Genomic DNA, 23,788 nt, shown 5'->3' with positions numbered 1-23,788 from the left:
GTTTTTCCAGAAGATTAATTGTTGAATAGATTCTTTCTTTTAAAACACAATTTAAAGTCATTTTACTATTGTTGTAACATGTACAAAGTACTAGTGATAGACATTCTGGATTGCATACAGTGCTTTTTTAAAAGTATCTAGCCCCTGTTTTACAGCAGTACACAGTAGTCACAATGAGTGAGTTGAATCAGTTTGACTAATTTTATGTTATAATTATTTAAAAATATGAACATTCCTAATTGATAATATTTCATACGAATTCTTACATTAGACTAATACCAAATTTAGTGCTTGGCAGCTGTATAACAGCCAATAACCATTTGGTATTTGACATATTTAATTTAATTATTTTTAAAATAAAAATATTTATCGTGCCGCTCAGCTGGCACAGCGGTAAAACACACGCTGAACACCAGAGCTTGGATCTCAAACACATCGTATCGAATCTCAGCTCTGCCTGCCGGCTGGGCTGAGCAGCCACATGAACAACGATTGGCCTATTGTTCAGATATAAATAATATCTTTCCATTTATTTTTTAGTTTTCTGCTTTTTTGCCCAATAGTTCCCTTCAGTGTCAGACCCAGAAGCTCATTTCTTCTTATTTACTGACTAATGATTTGCTGTTTGGACCATTAAAACGAATTTCTAGTTTGGCCTTTTGGCCCAGGAGTGTACATGCTTCCTCAACCCCTTTACAAAGCTATTCCACTCTATTGATTTTAGGTAAACAGCCAAATTTTGAAGTTTTACCATAGAATGGTAAATCATATCTCTCTTGATAGACGGTATAAATACAGTGGCTGAAAATATTGTTACTCTTGCACTCAAGACTGGATGAGAAGAAAACGATCGGATCGAGTCCTGATGTGCTGAATGTGTGAAATATGTGCAGACATGAATACAAGTGTAAGCGCTTTATCTGAACAGTAATATGAATCCTGAAACGATGTTCTTATGTTATTGTAAACAGTGGTACAGGATTAAATAAAAATGTTATTCTGTACACACGTCCACACAGATTTTCAGCCGTCTGAAGCTTACTCTCGCGGCACTTCGTTAAAACGAATTTACAGACGCCGGGCAACGCTGTTTTATCTTTGATATTTGAAAGACGGGGCAGGTGAGCTGGTGTTTTGTAATGCAGGCAGGCAGGATGGTGGGGTCAGATGAAAGAGACAGCTAGACAAATCCATAATGTTTTTATTGGACTCCAAAAAGACATTTCACTTTCAGTTTGACCAATAAATCATAATAATAATAATATTAATAAAAGTTTGTGCTTGTTTAGGTGGAAGAGATCCGCGGCTTCATCGACTCGCTGGCTGAGAAGGTTGAGGAAGTAAAGCGAAAACACAGTGCCATCCTGGCCGCCCCCAACCCAGACGAAAGTAAGATGCTGCCAATTTACATCATTAATGTCTAATTAAGCTCCTGTTTGTCGCAAACGTTTGAAGTCAAATGTTTACATACACTTGTATGACACATGCAATTCATTATTACTCATGTTCCATGTGCTTTCCTGTGGGTGCGATCAACCGTCCCTGTGTGTATGGGCACAGAGAATTTACCAGCTATGGTCATTTATAGTATTTAACAGTATTTAAATGAAGGCCATGCCATGAGTGAGTGTGTGATGCCCTGCAATTAACTAGTGCCCTGTTCAGGGTGTATTCTCACCCTGTGTCCAGTATTTCAGGGTGATGCGGACCCACCAGACCCTGACCAGGATGAAAATGTTAAATAAATAAATTTAAAATGGTGCAATTTGCAATCCTCCTCAAGTCTGCATTCAGGAATATTCCTAAACACACAAATCAAATCCTAAACGACTTCCTGTACACCGCACATCCTCTCTAGATAGGGCTGAAATATTAGTACCTTGTCCTGTATATTTACCCTATCAAGATAATAACATTTAATAAGAATAAAAAATACAATTTAGGCTACGTAATGAATGCAGTAATGTAGAAAAAGTACTTTTAGGTCAAGGTTACTCAAGTCTTCTCTCCAAAACAAATGTAATCAAGTATATGTTGTAAAAAAAAAACTCTCATCTGTAGCGTCTTAATGTTTTCAGTCTCGTTCTGTTCATCTCTGTTTCCCTCTCTGGCTCTCTGGTTGTTACACTTTGTTGTCTCTCACTGCACCTGATCTTTTCTCCTGTGTGGGGTCTGTGTGAGTCAACAACATGTAAACAATTCAACGGAACCTTTCTTTTACACTTTCTGCTCTTATTGATCCAGCCTAAGAGTGCGTGGGCAGTGCCCGCTTCGTACCTCCTGCCTGCCCGTCTATCTTATCCTGCATTGATCGGGTCTTTCACTATCCGTGTTTCTCAGGTTGCACATTTTGTCTCATGCTATTTGTTTTCTTTTCTACGCTGTGCCTGAGGTAAAGAGAGTCCCCTTCTGCTCTGTGAGAGCAGGACGGAGGAAACGGCGCTTCGTTAGCTGCATGTAAAATGTCAGAGTAATTAATTATGCGTGGATGGAATTGGTTACGCTGTGATGTCCTGCCGTGTACGCTGGCATTGAGGAATGTGTCCGGCACGCCTAACTGTGTGAGATGCCATAAGGAATTGTGTGTGTGTGTGTGTGTGTGTGTGTATGTGTGTGTAATTTGTGGGTTATTAGATTAGGGGTTATTCATCAATTTAATCACTTATAATAACCACTACGTCCTAATCATGGTCGAGGTGGCTCTGGCATGATCCATTACAAAGGACCACAATCATAGCAGCCACATTGACTCATTGGCATATTTTTACAAATTGAGAGAACATACCAATGTTCTGAGGTAACATTTGTCTTTTTAAAACAGCAGAATCAGGGAGGTGGAGCGTCATCCAGTCTTATTAAATCAGGGACGCAATTATAAACCAGTCACACGCTATATATAATTAATTTAATGAATACTTTATAAATACTTTGTGCATCAGTGGCCTCCCCAGTTACCAGATCTAAATCCTATAGAGCACCTTATGAGTCTGGGAAGTACCCAGTATTAGTGGCCAATTGATGCACTGGTATGTAAAATAAATAAACAAACTGACATGTAGGACTTGTAATTTAGTTAATGTTGTTGTGCGATGTTTGTGATAATTGTAAATTGCTGCTGCAACACCGCAGTTTCCCTTCGGGGATCAATAAAGTAATCAATCAATCAATCAATATACTGTATTGCTATTTAATAACAACAAAGAAAAAGCAGTCATTTGTAAACTTTATTTTCTTTTTATTCAATGAAAAATAGCGCAAGGAAAATATATTTAATGTTTATTTACTTTATAATGCCTGCAACACATCAAAAAAGTTGGGACGGGGCAAATGAGTCCAGGAATGCTGTTAAATGTTATGAGCAGTTCGAAGTTCGACACGTTTTCAAGCAGTTGGACTATTTACTTAAAATGTTTCTTTATGCACAACTGCAAGGAATTTGGGTGTTTTACCATCTACAGTTCATAAAATTATTAAATAGATTCAGATTTAGAGAATCGAGGGGAGTCTCATTTAATCAGGTTTTGAACATACTGCTGTTACACATTTCTCTCCAGGACTATATTTCTTATCCACTGCACCTTCTACACAGACTAAATCTAATATTCATGTCATATCTGTCTTAATTAAACTAATGAGCAGTAAAATCACACAAACACGTTCACACTTCACACAGAACTCCCCTGATAAAAATAACTGCACTTGAAAACAGCTCTGACTTTTATCAACTTCACATATTTCAGACGAACACGCAGAGCAGCAGTAACGAAGCATCCAAGCAGCACTTTGTTCCTGGTGAAAGAAAAAAGTTGTTGTTGTTGTATTTTTTAAACCCACTCAACTCTGCAGTTTACTGTCAGATTCCGACACCTCATACACACATAATATGTTGCATAACGAACCGAAGGCAAGACGGCATGGTTGTTGGTTTTGTGCCGAGGCGTCTGTGTTTATTGGTACTATCTTTAGACTTCTGTTAGTTCAGGCATTTTGGTGGCTGCTGTTTTTCTGATGCTATTGTTTGGTGCTTATGCAAAAAGACAAGAGAAGGAACACAGTTTTGGGGCACTGATAGTGATGGAGCTCTGGTGGTAAAGACATATAATGTTATAGAAAATTCATAGTATAATAATCATACAGCCCATCTTTGACTGGGTCATTTTAAACTAGTATAAATAATCTCAGTAGAGGAATAACTTGTTTCAAGTTTTATTTTTCATTTAGAAAGTTTATCCGATGTCTTTTTCTATTCAGAATGACAGAAGTTATGTAACATATGTTATGTATAAACAACAGTCCGAGTACTTCAGCAAAGAAAGGTGGACTTGGAAAGGTAAAACTTGACTCTTAATGTTTACACAAGAGTACATTTATCAGAATTTAACATAATTATTTAACATAATAAACCATTTTCAATTTACAACTTTCTTCAACACTAATATAAGTGACCTCATCGGCACAAACTGGGTGGATACCCGGTGTTTGGTAAATGCAAGCCAGCTAATTATGATTATGTCCTTTTTCATTTGTTATAATAATGGCTTTACACCCTGCTCTAATTTTAGTTTATTCATAGATTATGATTTATATGATTTATAACCATTTTCTGTACACATTTCTTCCTTACTGGGGTTCAAATAAGTCTAATTGCACCATCCAGCTAAAGCTTTGTGAAAGGGCACTGCAGAGTTCTGGGTCACAGTTCTATGGAGTGACAAATCAGAACCTGAACTGTTTGATCACATGGATCAGTGGTTTGTCAGGTGAAAGAAAGGCGAGGCTTAAGACCAGGAGGTCGAGCATGAAGGTGGGTCAGTGATGACGTGGAAGTGTATTTTAGCTGCAGGAACTGGCCGTCTTGACCATGTAACTGGCATCATAGAGATACCAGAGCGGTTTGAGAAGGAATGTTTTGCATTCTGTGGTGAAATTGAACCTTGATGATAATTTGATTTTTCAGCAAGACGATGATTCCAAACACACTTCCACGTAAATCAAAGCTTGGTTAATGAATCAGTCCTTTGTGTCCAGATTTAAACCCTGTTGAAAATCTTTGGTCAGATTTATGCAGAATTAAACTGTCAAACCTCAATGAGCTGGAAGCTTCAGCACAAGAATGATGGACAAAGATTCACCAAGAGAGGTTTCAGAAAATTGTTAGCACTTACTGAAATTGCTTATTGGAGGCGATCAAGGCAAAGAGGATGTTCCACCATGTTCTGAGGCTGGGCGTTTATCAAGAGAACTTGATGTTTTTTCTTTTTATATATTGTTAAATAGTCACCATATATACCATAACACCTTTTACTGAGAGGGAACTGAATATTTCTGTTTGCATATGTATATAATAATATCTACTGTATATCTGACGCCTGTGTTGGCATGATTTTCAGACTCCCACACAGACTAAATATTACAAAACTGGAGACTTGTGTGTTAATTAAACTAATAAGCAGTAAAAATACCACATACTTTCAGCCTTCACACAAAAGTGATGAAAATAACTTCAAGAACCAAGATCAGATTCTTCAAGCTTAATAAGCAAAACAGAAACATTAAGTTGTATCTTGCACCCGTGATGTGCACACCTTTTCCTCCAGTGTTTGTGAGTACAACTGTGACACGAGTAAATATGCCGGTCACATCTCACCTTCACTGATGTGAGCTCTGATAAACCTCTTTGAACCGCCTGTTGGATGTCTTTATCCGAAACACCTCAATGTTATCTCGCTCACACAGAGTGTGGACTACTGCGTCGTGTAATGTGAGATACTGATGTTTCCTCATTCATAAAATCAACCCAGTTCCTGCGTCTGGTTAATAAAGATTGGAAGACCCTTTCACACGTGACCTGAATACTTGACTCTGATGCAAGAGCAATTCTGGGCACGTCTGGGGGAGGGTATTATCACTGGAAGTGATGTTCTGAGCTTTTTTATTGCCTTATTTCCCTTAAACAAAAAGGTATATGTCAGTGTTGATCTTAATGTTGTCCCAGTGACATTTAAGAATATTGTGAAGAATTAAAACGTTATTTTACTCTACACACGGGGATGTCAAGTTGCTTTCTGTGACACATAAATGTGCAACCTGGTCTTTTACTCTAAGGGCCTGTTATTTTGTATTTATTGATGCAATTATCTTAAGCCAGAGTGCCATGGATCTGTTAGAATCTGTTATAAATTTAGTGTGATTACACCACACCATGTTCTGGCACTTGACATGAAATGGGCACAAATGAATAATAGAAAGACCACACATTCTTGTAAAAAGCAGTAGAACTAGACGATTGATGGGTCATCGATGTGTAGCAGCGTATCTATAGATGTCAAACAAAATACTGGTCATTTTTTCCCTTTACCACACACACACTCATGTACTCTAACAGCAACACCCTGTCAGAAATGTCAGCTGGCATTTAGAACCCTACACAGACACTCCAATTATATCGTGCTGCCACACTGTGCTACAGCTGATGCCCTTCACCGACGGGCTTATGGGAATTCAGGGCCAAAGCTTTCTGACCTTCAGCAACAGTGAACTCCACTGCACATCTACTATACATTATGAAGCCTTATTTACAGCCGGCAGCTTCTGATAACGAGATTCTAGCACAACTCTGACTGGACCTTTGACTAAGGGCATTTTTCAGTATCTCCAATTAACCTGACTGCATGTCTTTGGACTGTGGGGGAAAACCGGAGTTCCCGGAGGAAACCCACAGTCTTTCTATTGTAATGCCAGTGGCTCAGTTTCAAGGGTGCAAATATGAAAATGCATCTAGGCTAGTGAAATTCTTTTATTTATAGTTAATAATAATCTTTTTTCCCCTGGATAGTGGTTTAACCTGTTGCTTATTCATACAGGAGTGGAAAAATGTCCACCATAAAAAAACAGTAAAGAACCCCACTAGGTTGCTCTGAATAAGAATATTGGCTGAGTGCAATAAACGTAAATGATAGCAGAATAAGAATGAATTTTCAGAGCCATGCTCTCTCTTTCTCTTTCTCTCCCTCTCTCTCTCTCTCTACACTACAATCTATCTGTCTGATCTATTTTTATCTCTGTCTGTCTCCTCCATTTGTTCATCACTTCCTTGTATTTCTTTCCATCGTCTGTAAGTTGATTAACGGCTCTGCTTCGTTCTGTCTGAGCAGTCGGAGTTTTAATTGTCTTTATCTGCCATGCCCATGTCGGTACCCGGCTTCAGGCCAAACCTCGTCCTTCTGTTAGCCTGCATGCTTACTGTGTCGTTCTGCTTTTCTAAAATGAGTGAGAAGATAAAAGACATAAGGAGGAATGCTGGAAATAGGAAGGAAGTTGTGGAGTAGAAGAACTACTTGTGGTTGGTAGGGTGGGGTTTTACTATGGACTGCATTAAGAGAAAGTTTGAGGTACTGAATTGGTGGGGTAATTAGTTAATGACATCTGTATGTCTACAACCTGTATTTGACTACTTTTTTATATTTAATCTACTTCCAGTGCATAAATATAGTCCATAGATATGTTTGAAAACCAGATGTGAGTCCTGACCTAAATGCTACAGAGAATTAAGAGCTAATGCTGTAGAATCATAAACATTTGGTCCCAAACTATTGGTGTTTTAGTATGTTCTCCTTCATTTTTCTTCAGAAACGAAAGCTGAACTGGAAGAACTGATGACGGACATCAAGAAGCTGGCCAACAAAGTGCGCTCCAAGCTGAAGAGTGAGACCTCAGCATTTACATCTACACTTTTTTTCAGTTTTATTGTTGTTTTTTTATACATTTTAGTAACTTGTTGGACAGCCTTGGTCTTTTTTGTTTAAACTCTCATAATGCATCATTTTGTAGATCAACTGGGGGGATTGATATATTGCTAAGTGGTGTTTAAATACGAATTCAAATTAAACAGACCAAAAAATACAGTGATTATACAGATAAATGAACCAAAAGATCAAGAAATGCAGGGCTAACAAAACAGCCAAAAATAATTCCAGTATTATTTGCTAGCTGTGAAATAGTATAGAGTTAGTGTATGTACATGTGATGCCTTCCATTGGTCCATGTTTTTATTAGCAGAATGGCATCTGGATCACCCCAACATCGATCAGTATCAATCAGTTACTAAAAACTAATGAATAAATGTTTATTACGTACACTCAAGGTTCATGTGTTATATTAGGGTAGGATGATAATAATCATGTATTAACCCATCTGTGTTTAACCCCTCAGGTATCCAGCAGACCATCGAGCAGGAGGAAGGACAGAACAGGTCATCAGCTGACCTCAGGATACGGAAGACACAAGTGAGCAAACATAAAATGCTCTGTTCTATTTATGCTGTTTTTGCGTATTTAGGTTAGGAATCAACCTGGGTGGGGCTGGCAACACTGCTTAGTGCTGCTAGATCATACATACTGTGTACACTATGTTATAAAAGTAAATTTACACGCATTGTGAACATAATGTGACCAAAACAGTGTGTATCTATAAGCATAAACAAAAACACGTTTTAAAAACAGACCATATTAGAAATGTAGATATGTAAGAATTACATGATATTATAAAATGATATAAAATAAATAGATTTTTTATACTTTATAATGTTCTTAGTAACACAATTATTAACCAAGACAAATAAAAAAGCTATTAATTAATACCATTAATACACCAAAACAACATTTTTGAATCCTGAACAGCATAAGCAGTATTTTCAGTCTGTTGTTACGTTTTAGACGGATGAAGTTACACAGCTGTCATCAAGAGACCACATAAAGCAAAGCATAGATAAAGCTGTGATGACTATGACTAAAGAATAAAAAAGCTGTTTGTCAAGACCATTGGGATCTGGCTTGATGTCATCCACAAAACTCCACGACAAAACTATTTAACACAGAATAAAGCAAGCGCTAAATAAATCAATAGCTGTATTTCTTTCTTTCTTTTCCCAGCACTCCACACTGTCACGTAAGTTTGTGGAGGTCATGTCAGAGTACAACTCCACACAGTCGAGCTACAGGGAGCGCTGCAAGGGCCGAATCCAGAGACAGCTGGAGATCAGTGAGTACACATGCAATACAAAGAGTGATATGAGGACGCAGACAATAAAGGGGAATTGATGAGAAGATATAACCAGCTTACAAATGAGTCTGTCCTTCTGCAGCCTCCCGTGGCTCGTTGTTAATTCTAAATTGCTCTGGCTTTATGGGTACACTAGTGTTTGCAAATTACATATCAGGGGTGTATCTGTGCAAACAAATAACCTGAGTGATGGAAAACCATTAAGGTCACCTGTAAGTCATCAGCGGTGGTTTCTTGGGCTTTGAATTTGAGCAATTGGTGGCATGATGAAACGCTCCTCTGTTCTACTGTTAATCCAGACAGCATGTGTGTTGGAGTGATCAGCCAATGAAACCTGCACCACGGTGCCTTGATGTCTTTTTGAACAAGCTAGAAAGGAACCAAAATACAAAGGCTTTAATATTTACTCTGTAATTTTATGCAAGAATCCACCTGCCATTAAAATCAGATCATATCATATTCTGTCAGTCTAAACAGAGAGCAAAATACTGACAACAGACTGACCCTTTGATTCCTCAAAAAAGTCCACCACCCCTACAAGACAGGGTAACCTTAAGGCTACTGACACTCCCAGATTTATTTCAAATTTCTACGTTTTTTCCTCTTTGGCTCTTATTAGCATTTTAATGTGACCTACACAGATTTCGCTTTGAACTGGCGCATATAAGCAGAACAGCATTCCACCCGAAATGTCATTAGAGATAATACAGATCCCGAAGCAGCCAGACACATTTAAAAATAATGGTATCTAATAATTACATTTTTGGATTTGTTTAATGTGTGAATAAGTGCAACACCGGTACATAGCCAGCATGTGTGTTAGTCAAGCCAGCATGTAGTCAAGCATTATCAAACCGGATCCACGACCATGCCAATATTAGTGAGTAATGTATTCTGTGGCCTGCTATTCTCCAGATTTAAATACAATAGAGCGCATTTTGGAATTAAATTAACAGCATAAAACTGCAGCTGACATATTATGTTAACTCATGTCATGTTATGGCACGGTAATTTGCAGCAAGAAGGTCCTGGGTTTGATCCCCCAGGCGGGGCGGGCCGGGTCCTTTCTGTGTGGAGTTTACATGTTCTCACCGTGTCTGCGTGGGTTTCCTCCGGGAGCTCCGGTTTCCTCCCACAGTCCAAAAACATGCAAGTGAGGTGAACTGGAGATACAAAATTGTCCATGACTGTGTTTGACATTAAAACTTGTGAACTGATGAACCTTGTGTAACGAGTAACTACCGTTTCTGTCATGAATGTAACCAAAGTGTAAAACATGACATTAAAATCCTAACAAACAGACAAACAAACATGTCATGTTAAGATGGACCAAAATCTTGAGATACTCCCACCACAATGTGGAATCCGTTTACAGACAGCTGAGGTATGAGCAAAGGTATGAGTGTGCTGTGCCTAATAAAGTGGCCAGTAAGTACTTTTTAAAACAACAGTTTCTTAATCTAGAGTGAAAGTGTCTGAATTCATTTCAATACATTTGCATACATGTGTGAAGCTTTTAGAGACAGATTCTACATTCAGACACAGTAAGGACTTTGCCCTCTGGATGAGAATGACCAGAGCTTATAAATAGACCTTTGCATTTATTTGCATAATTTAACCCGATGGGGATTCACAGTCGCTGTCGAGCTGTTTTACCGTGTTAGACATTTTGAGGCAGAATATCTGCGACAAACTGAGATACGGGGATGGTGTGAGTTGAGTTTGCTGAAAGCCTATCACTTTCCCGAAATGACAAGGGTGAGGTGGGGAGGTTCGTTCGGTTTGCGTCTCCATAGCAACACAATGGGTTCTTATTCTCCTAAACAAACACAAATGGAACAAATGAGTGTGATCGTGTGCAGTAGTGTTTTTTAAATGAATAAATACATATAAAACAAATATCACATTATTCTACAATGTTTGCATCTTTCAAAACAAAATTGAAGGTCAAAAGTTTACATACACCTCAGGCATAACATTATGACCACCTTCCTAATATTGTGTTGGTCCCCCTTTTGCTGCCAAAATAGTCCTGACCTGTCGAGGCATGAAGTCTGACACCTTTCTATCAGAACCAGCATGAACTTCTATAGCCTTCTCTCCCCACGTGCATCAATGAGCTTTGGCCGCCCATGACCCTGTCGCCGGTTTACCACTGTTCCTTCCTTGGACCACTTTTGATGGATACTGACCACTGCATACCGGAAACACCCCACAAGGTCTGGAGATGCTCTGAACCAGTTGTCTAGCCATCATAATTTGGTCCTACATCAACTTTGAGGATAAAATGTTCACTTGCTGCCTGATATATCCCCTTCACTAACAGGTGCCGTGATGAAGAGATAATCAGTGTTATTCACTGGTCGGTGTACATTTTTTTCGGCTGCTCCCATATATAGGGGTCGCCCTATATACCCCCTATACCAGACATGGCACAGTTTTTACCTTCCTGATGCAACCCTTATATTTGTATCCGGGCTTGGGACCGACACTGAGAGCGTACTGACAAGTGCACCTGCCATTGGCTCGGCTGTTTCCGCCATCCTACCCTTTCATTAGCCAATCATGTCCATGCAGACGCTTGACCGTTCGGCCGACCCAGGGACTCAGATTCTATTAGCTGTACTACCAAGTGAAATCGAGACGAAACCAAAGTTAATACGTGTCTGGACGAGGGGGGTCATTCCAGTCTTTTGCGTAAAGCCCCTGTCTGCCCCTAAATGTGCATGTGCAGTGATTTTTCCTCCGGCGTGGGCAGCACACAGCCTCCAGCACTAATTGCCGCTCATTTGCTCGTCTCCTCGGAGTCGTGAGGCCTCTCCACCTCTGCACACATCCCCCTTCATTCTCCCTCGCTGCCTCCTTCTATCCTATCCCACACCAGATTGTTCCATTCTAATTATGAAGCATCCTACATGCACTGGTGGTGATAGCCAACAAGCATTTTGGCTCATTGTGGATCATGGTTACCAATTATGGTCACGAGCAACTTCTGCATCCAATAATTTTATTGGTTTACTATATGTGGTACTTTAGGCTCTGTAAGCAGTCAAAAAAACAACTGGAGATGGCACACTAAGTTTGTTCTCAAAAATCATTGTCAGTTCCTTTAATGGTGTGCTATTTTTGGCCCTCAACACCCCTGTGATTGTCTTAACCAGCCCTAGAAGACCCTAGGAAAAGACTGTTCGTGTTTCTCAGGAGATTAGTATAAATACAAACTAAGTGAAAAGTGATGTGATAGTAACTGACAGAAAAAAAATAGAGGACCCATGCCGATCGGCTAGAATAATAGATTGAAAAGGCGTGATTTGTAAAGGCTTGTGGGAATGAGAGGGGGCAATCCAGCCTGGGTTTGACCTCACCGCCCCCCTTGCTCCAGACTCTGGTTATTGTATGCGGTGTGTAATCTAATCAGAACAGCTTGTGTGAAATGGACACATAGATCACGCTGCAGTCGACACTCGCCGAATGTGATAAGTGCTCTAATTTTCGAGCGGTCAAGGGCGCAGTACCCAACACAGCTCCTCTGGCCTGAAGGTTGCCATAACAGAGTCTTATTTTAAATTAGTTAAGCCTCTGAAATAATAATGTTAAAAAGATGAGACAGAAGTGCCTGAAGGTCATTCGAGTGGATGATGAGAGAACATGCCAATTCGCTGACCCACACTACCTGCTGTACCACCGTGTTACCAGTACCTTTTTCTAAACAACCTTTTTCTATCTCTCTCTGTCTCACACACACATTAAATTTGATGTCCACCCCGAGCACCTCGGTGTCCCTCTGCCCTGTATGTGGCATACAGGTCCTCCTCCTCCCTCCTGACCCTAATTTACATGAATTCAGCAGCACTCGCTAATTAACTAAAGCCTGGACAGGTGATAAAAAGATGCAGATGGACCTGTTTAAATATTTAGCACCAGAGAGACAGGGTTGGGGTGAAGCTGGGGGCATTGGCGAGGGGGCAGTGGGACTGAGTGGAATGAGTCAGACCGGTGACTTGAGGCATATTGATTTACTATATGGAGTGATGGGTCCTCCGGCCACTCGTCTGACTATAATTAGTACACTCGGTGTCCTTCGGTTTGAAACAGTATCTCATCTTTTTACATATTCACCCTATAACCATTTGCTCCTTAGACATATCCAACTGTGTCTGTAGGACAGCCAGTCAGGTTCGTAGCACAAGCCGGAGAACTCAAACACTCTGCAGCGGTGAGGTAGCATATTGAATATTTTTTCAAGACACTGTTCGTGGAATGCTGTTTACTTACAGCCCTTCATCTACATGCACACACACATACACACACACACACCATTAGTCAGACATCAGCTGGACGAAGCCCGGTGGTGCCAGCTCTCTCTGCTGGCATGACTGTAGAGGAACAGCTGGCTTCTAGCACTCACTGACCAGCAGGATATCGTCTATTAAAGCTCAGGATATTTCACCAATATGAGTCACCTGTTTCTGTGTGTGAGTGGAGGTGCTTTTGTCCTTTATGTGTTCACCTCAATACTGTAAATGACAATTTTATTGAACACAGTTATACACAAATCCACTTAAAACATCAGGAGAAATATACAAAGCACTTATTTTCCATTGGTAACCAGTAGAGATGTTCAAGCTGAGACCTGGGTTTGAGCCATGTCTAAGGGAGGAAGGGCTGGATTGGGGTTCGACATCAACTCCTACAGTCTGGGAAAGGTGACAGCACGAGTGGTGGAGGAATACGGAGCTGCCACTGTCCAGTAAAAAGAAGTGGTACTATAAATAGACAACATAACATACAGCGAATTACCAATTAAGATACAACAATGGACTATATTTTAATTACAGTGTATGATTTATATATTTTACTGTCCTGTGTGCAGAGGTGCATGGTACCTGATGCTATAATCTTTATCTTTGTTCCTGTGTGTGAGTGCAGCTGGACGGAATACAACAAATGAGGAGCTGGAGAGCATGCTGGAAAGTGACAACCCAGCTATCTTCACTTCAGGGGTGAGTGTTTTTGTGCCCAGATTAATTAATATTAGATAAATATTTTGTAAGTAATTATATTTGGCACTGATCTGATTGTTGATGTCACTTCCAAAATCTGTTTTTTGAAAGGTAGTATGATACCTAAGGTGGTGAACCCACACTTTCACAACACTGATTACCCCCATCCCTAAAATGATATAGGAGCAGATCATATGTATTTCCCTGGCTTCTTGGGGAGGCGTTAAAATTCCAGGCAGACCCAGCGCACCCCTCCTAGCAGAATGCACACATTTCGATTACATCCCTGAGCCATTCTGATCTGATCAGAGGTCACAGAGTTTGCTTAAAACTCAAAGTGAACTGAAGGAACTCTCATTGTTTTTTTAGATCATCATGGACTCCAACATAACCCAGCAGGCCATGAATGAAATCGAAACCCGTCACAACGAGATCATCAAGCTGGAGAACAGCATCCGCGAGCTGCACGACATGTTCATGGACATGGCCATGATGGTGGAGAGCCAGGTGAGAGACCTCCTCCCGTTCTCCTCTTTGTGTCTCGTCCACTGTTTGGTCTGGCAGATGGTCTCCCTATAGGGAAGGGATTTATCACACTGCTGCCCTATTGCTATGGCAGCACCTACAAACACACACACACACACACACACACACACACAGCATGTTTACTAAGGTGTGTGTGTATGTTTTCCTACACAATATATTTCCACTAATTACAGTTACTCCAGATGTTCAAAAAAGCAATAGACGCTTCATGGATATTGTATAAATAGGTGACATATTGTTTGTAAGGTGTTATAAATCACATGTTATAAAGAGCTTCAATGTGTCTATACATGAATACACTTCACTCCAAAATTTCCCAAAGTGGATTGACAGGGTTCAAATCTGATGACTGCACAGGCCATGTCTTCTGATTTGTGTACCACTCATACTCATCAAACCATTCAGTGACCCCTGTGCCCTTTGGACAGGAGCATAGTCATCCTGGAAGACTGATGACATTTAGTATTGATTTGCTGTAAATATTCCTCTAAGCAAGAACATACGGACCTAATCAATGCCTTCAAAAACGCCCCTCACGACATGAAGAACCACCAAACCTTCTCTGTACAGCTCTGAAATATTTGGAAGAAAAGCTTGTAGAGCACTGTTGACAAAATGCTTGCCATAAATAAAGAGTGACCTCTATGCGTTTATATGGCCGGGCACTGATGTTGGTCAAGAAAGCTTTAGTTGATGTTCCAGTTCATCCCAAAGCTGTTCAGTGGGGCTGAAGTCAGGGCTCTGTGCATGACACTGGAGTTTCTTTAAACCCAACTTAATTTGTGCACAAAAAGGACCTTCCCTAAACTATTGCTGCATATAATTTCCTTTATAGTGTTTATTTATTACACCTGATAGCAACTGTTATGGCTGAAACACATGCATTCAGTAATTAAAAGGGGTTTTGCCCATACTTTTGCCCATATGATGTACTTGTGAATCATCTTGGTACTTCTAGTTATAAAGGAACATTTGTAAAAACCCGTCACATGACTTTGTACTTCCTAATCGAATATTTAATCTGTATTTTTTCTATCTATAATAACCTTCGAATTGTGCCATGAAAGCCCGACTGCTTATGTAATATTCTGTCTTAATGATAGATATTCTCCTGAGTAAAAGTCCATTAACACAAATTCATTAAATTAAATAATTAATTCTGACTAACCTGTATTCTCTAACGAACCCTGAGACATGCAGAGTGTTTGGCTTGTTCTTTTCTCTTTCTTGTCTTGTCTCTCTCTCTTTTTCTGTCTGTCTGTCTATCTCACACAGGCCTTTAATAGTGTGCACTGAAGGTCTGCACTAACATCTAACTCAGGTAATTCACCTGCTGACCTGCACTAGATCATTAAACTACATTTGATTATAATTAACATTACCGTAACATTACAGTCACGTGAGGCCAGCAATCACTAACCTGTTTATAGGGCTGGGGAAGGTCATTGTAAAGATTTTTGATAAACAGTTCAGGAGGGCAGTGGTAGTTCAGTGGCTTAGGTAGTGGCCGAGAAATCGGAAAGTCTCTTGTTCAAACCCCACTATTGCCAAACTGCCACTGTTAACCCTTAACCTTAATTGCTTGCATTAAGTTTGACCACAATTGTAAGCTGCTTTGAATAAAAGCATCTGCTAAAATGTAATAAATGTAAATCACAAACTATCAACTTTAATAAACAAGACAGGTCTTGGAAATCAGTATGGTTTTTAAATCTGTCTTTTTGCATTATTTCTTATAGGTGACAGCATAGCATTTAGCTTCAATAATACCTAACAATGCTTATTTAACGTGTTATCTGGTGATTTACACCCATGAATTTAAAATAATGCACATTATGTAGAACACCTGATTTCCTGCTCCCACCAAAACTGGATTTAGTGTGCTCCATAGTAACTTTACCAATATGATTTCACAATTTTTACACAAAGTATTAACCATGTAACTGAGTTTGGTCCTGAAAACCTAATAAACCTTACTGCCTGCTATATTGTTTTACCCACCTTTAAACAAAAATCCTGTACACATTTCTTTAGATGTCAAATCCTGTGATTGCGAGACAATAAAACTGCCAATGATATGAAACACTTTTAAGATACCATAATAAAATCTAGATTATTACTACCTGCAATTCTCAGCTGAAGCATTTTTCTTCTCCTTTGCAGGGAGATCTTATAAACAACATTGAATCAAACGTGCAAGACGCACAGGAGTACACAGAGAAAGCAAAAGAAGACACCAAAGCAGCTATTAAAGTCCAAAAAACAAGCAAGGTGGTGAGTAATGGAATCAGTGCACAGATGATCTCTAAAATCCTCTTTTCTCTCTTTTTGTTCTTCTTTCCTTCTCCTTTCTGTCTCTCCGTCATGCCCACAATGCCTTGCATGCTTGGTCGGTCAGGGTGAGATGATTGACCGTATAGAGTATAATGTGGAGCATGCTGTGGATTACGTGGAGAGGGCCGTGTCAGACACCAAGAAGGCAGTAAAGTACCAGAGTAAAGCACGGAGGGTGAGTCAGACGCCCGTGACCGCCATCGTGTCTCCCTATACCATCGTCCTGTTATCTCGTATCGTATCGTGGTGGTACTTTGTGAACTGTGTACCAGCATAGGCACCAAGCAGAGTTAGAGGAAAAGGAGTGAGGTACAACATGTTTTTGTGAGGAAACCCTGAAAAAGAAATGCATGTGGACATGAGGGAAACATGGCAAAACTATTGCCATGAACTATGGTTCTTCACCTCCGTGGCTTAAACAGTTCAGACTAATTAAATAGCTTTCTCACAGAAATATATATAACAATGATTAATAATACATTTCTTTACCTCTGTCCAAATATTTATGCTTCGTTATTTTAAGTTCTGGGATGTGGTGGTACAGAGGATGTGACTGGTAGACTTGCCTTTAATTACAATATCAGATCTGCCGTCTAGTGGCAGATAAGTGTAATTATTTATTTATTTATTTATTATTATTATTATTATTATTATTATTATTATTATTATTATTATTATTATTATTATTATGAGGCTCCTGGAAATCATATGGATAGTGTTTCTGTAGAACATCCTGTTCTTTAGGTTCTTACTAGCTTGTTGATTGTTCCTCTAATTGTAATTCCTCTTGTTCATGGCCATCCTCTTCCTCTTTTACCTTCAACTCGTCCAAGCACAGTTGTCTTTTCTAATAAAAATGAACTTGCTTTTCTCATAATGTATCCAAATTCACTGGCCAAATAAAATATAAACATATAAATTGTTCTCTTGCATATTTAACCTATTTAGCAATGGTTTAACATTTTGATTAATTACATTTTTAAGATAAAAAGACATTATTATGTTATTAATGACCCTGTCCTTTAAAGTAGGAATGTAATAATGTGCTTATTTATTTTAATATGAGTGTTGTGATTTGTTCTGTGTATTGAACAATGCTATTTAAGCTATGTTCTGATTTCCCTTATGGAACAGACTTTGGTGGCATCACATATATTAAATAAAATACAATTTCAGTTGGAAACATGCTAACCCTGCAGCACGTTCATGTTCGTCTCAGATCTTATCATTGTCCAAAATCATTGCTTTCATTTGACCAATTTTACATTAGAGTGCATATCATTACACTCCTACTTTAAAAGATCATAAAGTGTCTTTAAATGCCAGAATCATGGCCCCTAAAACACCCAAATTTCCATCTTTCTTCCCCCTTGTCACTTTTACAGAAGTTGATCCTGTTAGGTGTTTGTGTTGCAGTCTGTCTGCTCATCCTCATCATCTCTCTCGCTGTTGGACTCAGCTAACAAACCCCAAACCCTGAAAAGTCAGGCCTGGACGAGTGGCGAGTTTGGATTATTAGGGTGTCTGTAGTGCAAAAAATAAAAAAAATAATAATTAGCAGAAATGTATACATAAATAGTATTTATCTGCAAGTTTGTAAAAGTCTGTGAACTCACCTACCTCACTTTCTCCTCTCACTCTTCTGCATGAATGTTGTGATGCAGCTTGTTGTGTGTCTGAGTTCTTAGTACTGTTAGAAATGCTCTCATCCACTCTCCTTTTTCTGGATTTTTATTAAGAATTGTTCATTTTACAATATAATCAAACCAGTATAAGAAAGTTCTACTGTAAGTCGCACAAATGCTTTAACAAAAACTCCTAATATCTTAACCCAACCAAGACTTAACTCCTAAAAGTCTTAGTGGGCAGTGTTTGGGTACAGTTTAAAATACTGGACTATTGATCAGAGGGTCACTGGTTCAAATTTACCACCAAGTTGACAGTGTTTCATCACAGTAGTAAGTCGCGTTTGGATTTTGGAGTGTCTGTTACATGCTGTAAATGTAATGAATGTCAAACAAGACATTACAAGCTCTTGATTCATGATTGTATTTTAAAACAGTACTAAGCACATTTATCTTCTGTGAAGATTTTGTTATTTTTTATGTGATTTACTGTGTTTTGTTGGGCAGAATCTTATTCTTGTCTGAATACAGAATATTCTGCCCTTACTGTATTTAGTAACTGTGTTTTAATACAGAAAAGTTTAATGTATTCAGAAAGCTTTTGACACCAATGAAATGGCTCTTATGAAAGAAAACTGTGTATTGATAGAGGAAGTTCTGGGGGTCCAAGGCTGGCCAGTGACCCTGTGTCAACAAACCTGGAACCCTGGGACACCTAAAATAAAAATTATATTACTTAATCTGTTTTTGCAATTATCAACATAAAGCAGTCATGTTAAATTCCTCTAAAGCAACACCACTAAGATCTGAAGTAAGTGCCTGTTTTAATAATTAACCCTGCTAATTAATTAGACCCGCCACCATTTAAATATGATAAAGTTGCTGTATTTTAAATATTGTTTTTTTTTTGTCTAGTAAACATTTGAATTGTTGTGATAATTGAAGTTATTAGTAATAATAAAATCATTCATTCTTTAATTCTTCTCTTTTTATGCTGCCTGGATTTTTTTTGTCTATTCAGAAGAAAATATTGATTCTGATCTGCTGTGTGGTGCTCGGTATCATTATTGCTTCCATCGTTGGTGGAATGTTGGCCTGAAGCACAAACAGTTATGATGTACAACCGTATCAAACATAAAACCTACACATGCACAGAAAATAATGCAACAACGTGCCGGCCCACGGCAGCATAGAGTCAAATTAATACGAAAGAACTGATTTGTTTCTCGCATGAGGTTCTGTTCTGTATCTGTGCAGTTCTGAAATGTGTTGCTCTGGATGTCATTTGTCATGTTTATGGAAAAAAATATATAAATGAAATTTATTTTTTATTCAATTTTAAACTTGTAAAGGTGGAAAAAGATTTACTGCTATATAGAAGGAAACTTGCTCCTGGAACTTGGAGATATATTTTAAGGAGATATTCTTGCCAGTCTGTGGTGCCCTAAAATCTTTCACCATTTTTAACATTTAATTAGTATCTCTTTTGTCACAACCATCCTTCTTTTTATGCCAAATTCTTCAGTGTTTAATTTTATTATTCAAATTCCAATCAAGATTCCTGTAACATTTAACAAACACCAGAGGCCTACATTTGTGGTTGAATGAAAGTTAGATAAGAGGAAGTACTTTTTATTTGTATGTGTTTTATTTATTTCCATGAAGGCTTTGATTGCCTTGCTTGCCTTAAAGTTCCTTGCTAATGTAAGGTGGGCGAGACCAAGTGCATTGACCTGCCCTGTAAGGTTGCATAAAGAAAACGTGTTGGAATGGTTACATCTAAATTGAAGAGAAATGGTGATAAAAGCCAGATGAAAATCACTGATGTTTCTGATGATTTATTAAATATTATTTAAGCTCTTGACTTATGTGTATGATTTTCGCTGCAACCACACGACTGGCTAACTGGATAATTACATAAAGAAGCAGTTGTACCAGTGTTTCTAATCAGTCCCACTGCAACCTACAAAGTTGTGTACAAGGAAAAGTTTTTGAATGATATGCAAAGAAAAGAGTGCTATTTATTTTTCTGCTTTTTGTCTCATCTTGAGTATTTATTTGGGGGCTGGGGTGGGGTTGTTAACGATTCAGCCAAAATTCATGTGTGTATTAACACCATCATCATCTTGGAGGTGCTTCTTCTTCACAGCTGTAGTTTCTATTCTGCATTTGTGTACTGTACTTGTGAATATGTTGGGGCCAGTGTTTACATGTGTGTGTGTGTGTGTGTGTGTGTGTGTGTGTGTGTGTGTTACGTATGAGTGAACGTTATGTGCATGCCAGTGGGGGACTAAGTTTTCAGTAATTTCACGTCTTCAGTAATCTGTGTGTTTGATCAGAAAGTGGATGGTTGTGTAGTATTGGGATGCTGTCAACAACAAAATGATGATGTATTATATGGCTAAAATATCTATATATGTTTGTTGGTCAAAGGCATACGTTTGTGACCCCACAGTCGTGGCTATTTTTGATAATGAGCATCTAAAAGACCTGGGTAAGACTTGGGTAAGACTTGGGTAAGACGTGTTTGCCTGTTTATCCATTTTAATCAACAGACAAATTTGCTTATGTCACTGCCAATACTTTGTAAGAAATTGTTAAATGTTTGGTTTTTTTTATTTGAGTTTCATTTGGAATTAAATCTTGTCTAAATACCACTTCTCCTGTCTTGTCCTGTTTGCCTGCAACAAAAAAATGCATAAAACTTATTTCTAAGCACAAGTCTGCATTCATTCATACATGAGTGGTTTGTTAAACTAAAGCTTATTTCAAAAACATTTACATTTGTCATCTGGCAAATGCTTTTATACCGAGACTAAAGAAGATCTGTTTTTCTGTGATTTGAGTAATGTTTAAGATGGTCTTTTTATCTGTCGGGTCAAAATATAAGTAAAGTTACTTAAATGATAGAATATACACCACCACCAAATTAATAATCTAACCCTAAAGCGTTTGTGTCAGTCACAGACAGTGAAGAGTTGCAGATTCCCTGAAATCACAAGAGTATGCAAACCTTTGTCAGCTGAACATTCTGAATAAAGATGAACTCTGAGGCATTTTTGTTATTAGAAGGCCTGTCCACAGACAGTTAACTTACCAAGAAGAACTATAAGAACTAAACGGAAGTGAGCATTAGGAAGTGATAGACCACAACATTGAGGCTATTTTTAACCCTTAGTCTCTTTCTTAATTCAGTCTTTAAGAGACTGCAACTGCAAAGACATCAACAAATAATCTGTAAGTATTATCTCTGATCTGTCACTATTAAAATAGTCTAATTAAAATTGTGAACATTCAATCTGAGTGGCCAGTTAGAACAACTTTGGGCACTCGCTCAGCTACACTGGATTACAGTGAATTATTGTTATTACTGTTATTAATCGTTTTTAATTTATTATTGTATTAGGGGAACATGGATGCTACACATTTTGCTGGTAAGTTCTTAGCATGGCATTTGTATAAATAAAAATTTCTAAAACACATTCTTTTTGAGTTTATAAAAATATATACATTCTGCAATGTGGATGATCTTTTTCCTATAATGCCATAATTCCTCCTTTGTTTGTTGTTGTTTTTTTTATATATGGTTTAACTGCACCAATTAAAGTGCATGGAACAGTGGTCTCCTGCCAGGGTCATAGAAAAAACCTAAATGGTCACCTTATGCTCAAATGTAATATGTCCAATCAGTCAGATTGTATTTAGATTTTTTAGTGTTTTATCTTGTCAGCGAGAAACCACAACAGGAAGTGTGAGTCTGCTCAGCTACTTTTGTTAAGACGACTGTGTTATCAGTTAGCATCAAACTGAAGATAGTAACTACATTAATAGTTCATTGAAAAGAAAAGCATCCTCTTCCCCAGTGCTGCAGAGTTGTATTTTTAATTAGAGGTTAAGTCTTATGAAAAAGTCTTAATAAAAAAAACGAATTGCAGATCAGTCCCTCATTGGTACATTACTATTACTATCTAGGCCCAATACATTTTGCAATATTATTTAGATTCCGCCAGTAAATGGTGTCTTTATTAGAGAAAAGCAACTTCAAAAATGCTTCTACCTCTATTACATTTTAAAATCACTGTTACAATGCTTAAACACTGTATTTCATTTGTGATTAATTAAATTGTACTTTGTCTTCTCATCGTGATATAAAATAATAACAACACTTCGTTTGTTAGGCTTATTTGCAGGCTGGTATCGATACTTCTTGTTCTTCCTCTGGACTCTGAATATCACACTGATTTACATGCTGACCTACGTCAAACTGGAAATCATTGCACTGCAGCAGAGGTGTTTAAGCAAAGCTCGAGAAGCTGCAGCAAAGACTGAAAACATTAAAGAAGATGAAGATGTTTATGAAAGCCTGTAAAGTAAACATGTGCAGTCTATCATTTCATAAAAAGTCGTTACCCCACAATCTTTAACAACAATTCTTTTAGAATTTCTTAAGAATATTTATGTGTAGCTGTTGTTCCTGCTAACTTCATGTCATTCTGCAACTCTTCCAAGTTCCTGCTTCTCTAATTAGTCTGAGATTGGCTGCGTTCAGAATAGTAAACAGGTGTTCACTGTGGCTCTGGAGTCATTTCTATTTAAACTTTGTTTAATCATTCATGTTCTTCATAACTTAAAGCTCTTTTATTATTGTTGTGTGAAAATGTTTTCAACTAACAGCAATATTTTTGATCATGTAAACTCAAACATCTTAAGACCACTAGTGAAAATTCCTTTTATTTCCATGAAATGTACTGTTTTACATTACAACTGAGAATTTCTGAAGTTCTCAGTATTTTGGTATGGACATGATCACTTTCACTAAAGTGTCAAGCTGTAAGACATCATTACATGTCTCTTCATTCACATGCTTGAATTTGCTTGTCTTAATTTCACCATGAGTGCAAAACTGAGATGAATATATGCACTTATAGAATATTAAAGAAATATAAAAATATATATACACACAAGTGCCAGTGTGAATTACATTCTATTATTTTAAAGCTTGTATATCCTGCAGCGTAAATCTGTCTGTCTGTGGAAGTTATATGTTTGTCATTCAGAACCAACATGTGATTTTAATTTATTAAAATCTACTGTAAAAGCAACATCCATACCCCCAACAGCACCACATGAACATGATGAACGGCACAACAGTATACTAACTGCTGCTAGTAGAATAAGCATTAGGCCTATGTTTAAGTTCTAGCAAAAATATAGTAGTCA

At 38.2% G+C, this 23,788-nt stretch overlaps 1 protein-coding gene across 3 annotated transcripts in view; it reads left to right on the top strand.

The window, feature by feature from the left end:
- LOC134302372 (syntaxin-1A-like) overlaps window positions 1-21,225 on the top strand; it is a 31,171-nt gene extending 9,946 nt beyond the window's left edge. Inside the window, exons 3-10 of one of the 3 annotated variants that reach the window (XR_010007521.1) lie at window positions 1,290-1,389; window positions 7,630-7,704; window positions 8,212-8,285; window positions 8,931-9,039; window positions 13,990-14,063; window positions 14,433-14,570; window positions 16,773-17,118; window positions 18,329-18,419. Coding sequence is in view for 2 of the 3 variants with exons in the window: in XM_062987452.1 (XP_062843522.1) it covers window positions 1,290-1,389; window positions 7,630-7,704; window positions 8,212-8,285; window positions 8,931-9,039; window positions 13,990-14,063; window positions 14,433-14,570; window positions 17,008-17,118; window positions 19,590-19,667 (759 nt within the window). In the remaining variant the exon portion in view is untranslated. Of the gene's footprint in view, window positions 1-1,289; window positions 1,390-7,629; window positions 7,705-8,211; window positions 8,286-8,930; window positions 9,040-13,989; window positions 14,064-14,432; window positions 14,571-16,772; window positions 17,119-18,328 lie in introns of all 3 variants that reach the window. The other 2 variants (XM_062987452.1, XM_062987450.1) reach the window with 2 other exon arrangements.
- Window positions 21,226-23,788: the final 2,563 nt, after the last annotated feature.

The sequence above is a fragment of the Trichomycterus rosablanca genome, chromosome 25 (assembly GCF_030014385.1).
Source record: "Trichomycterus rosablanca isolate fTriRos1 chromosome 25, fTriRos1.hap1, whole genome shotgun sequence".
Classification (NCBI taxonomy): Eukaryota; Metazoa; Chordata; class Actinopteri; order Siluriformes; family Trichomycteridae; genus Trichomycterus; species Trichomycterus rosablanca.
Note: the sequence above shows the minus strand (reverse complement) of the source record. Positions and strands in the feature narration are given on the sequence as shown.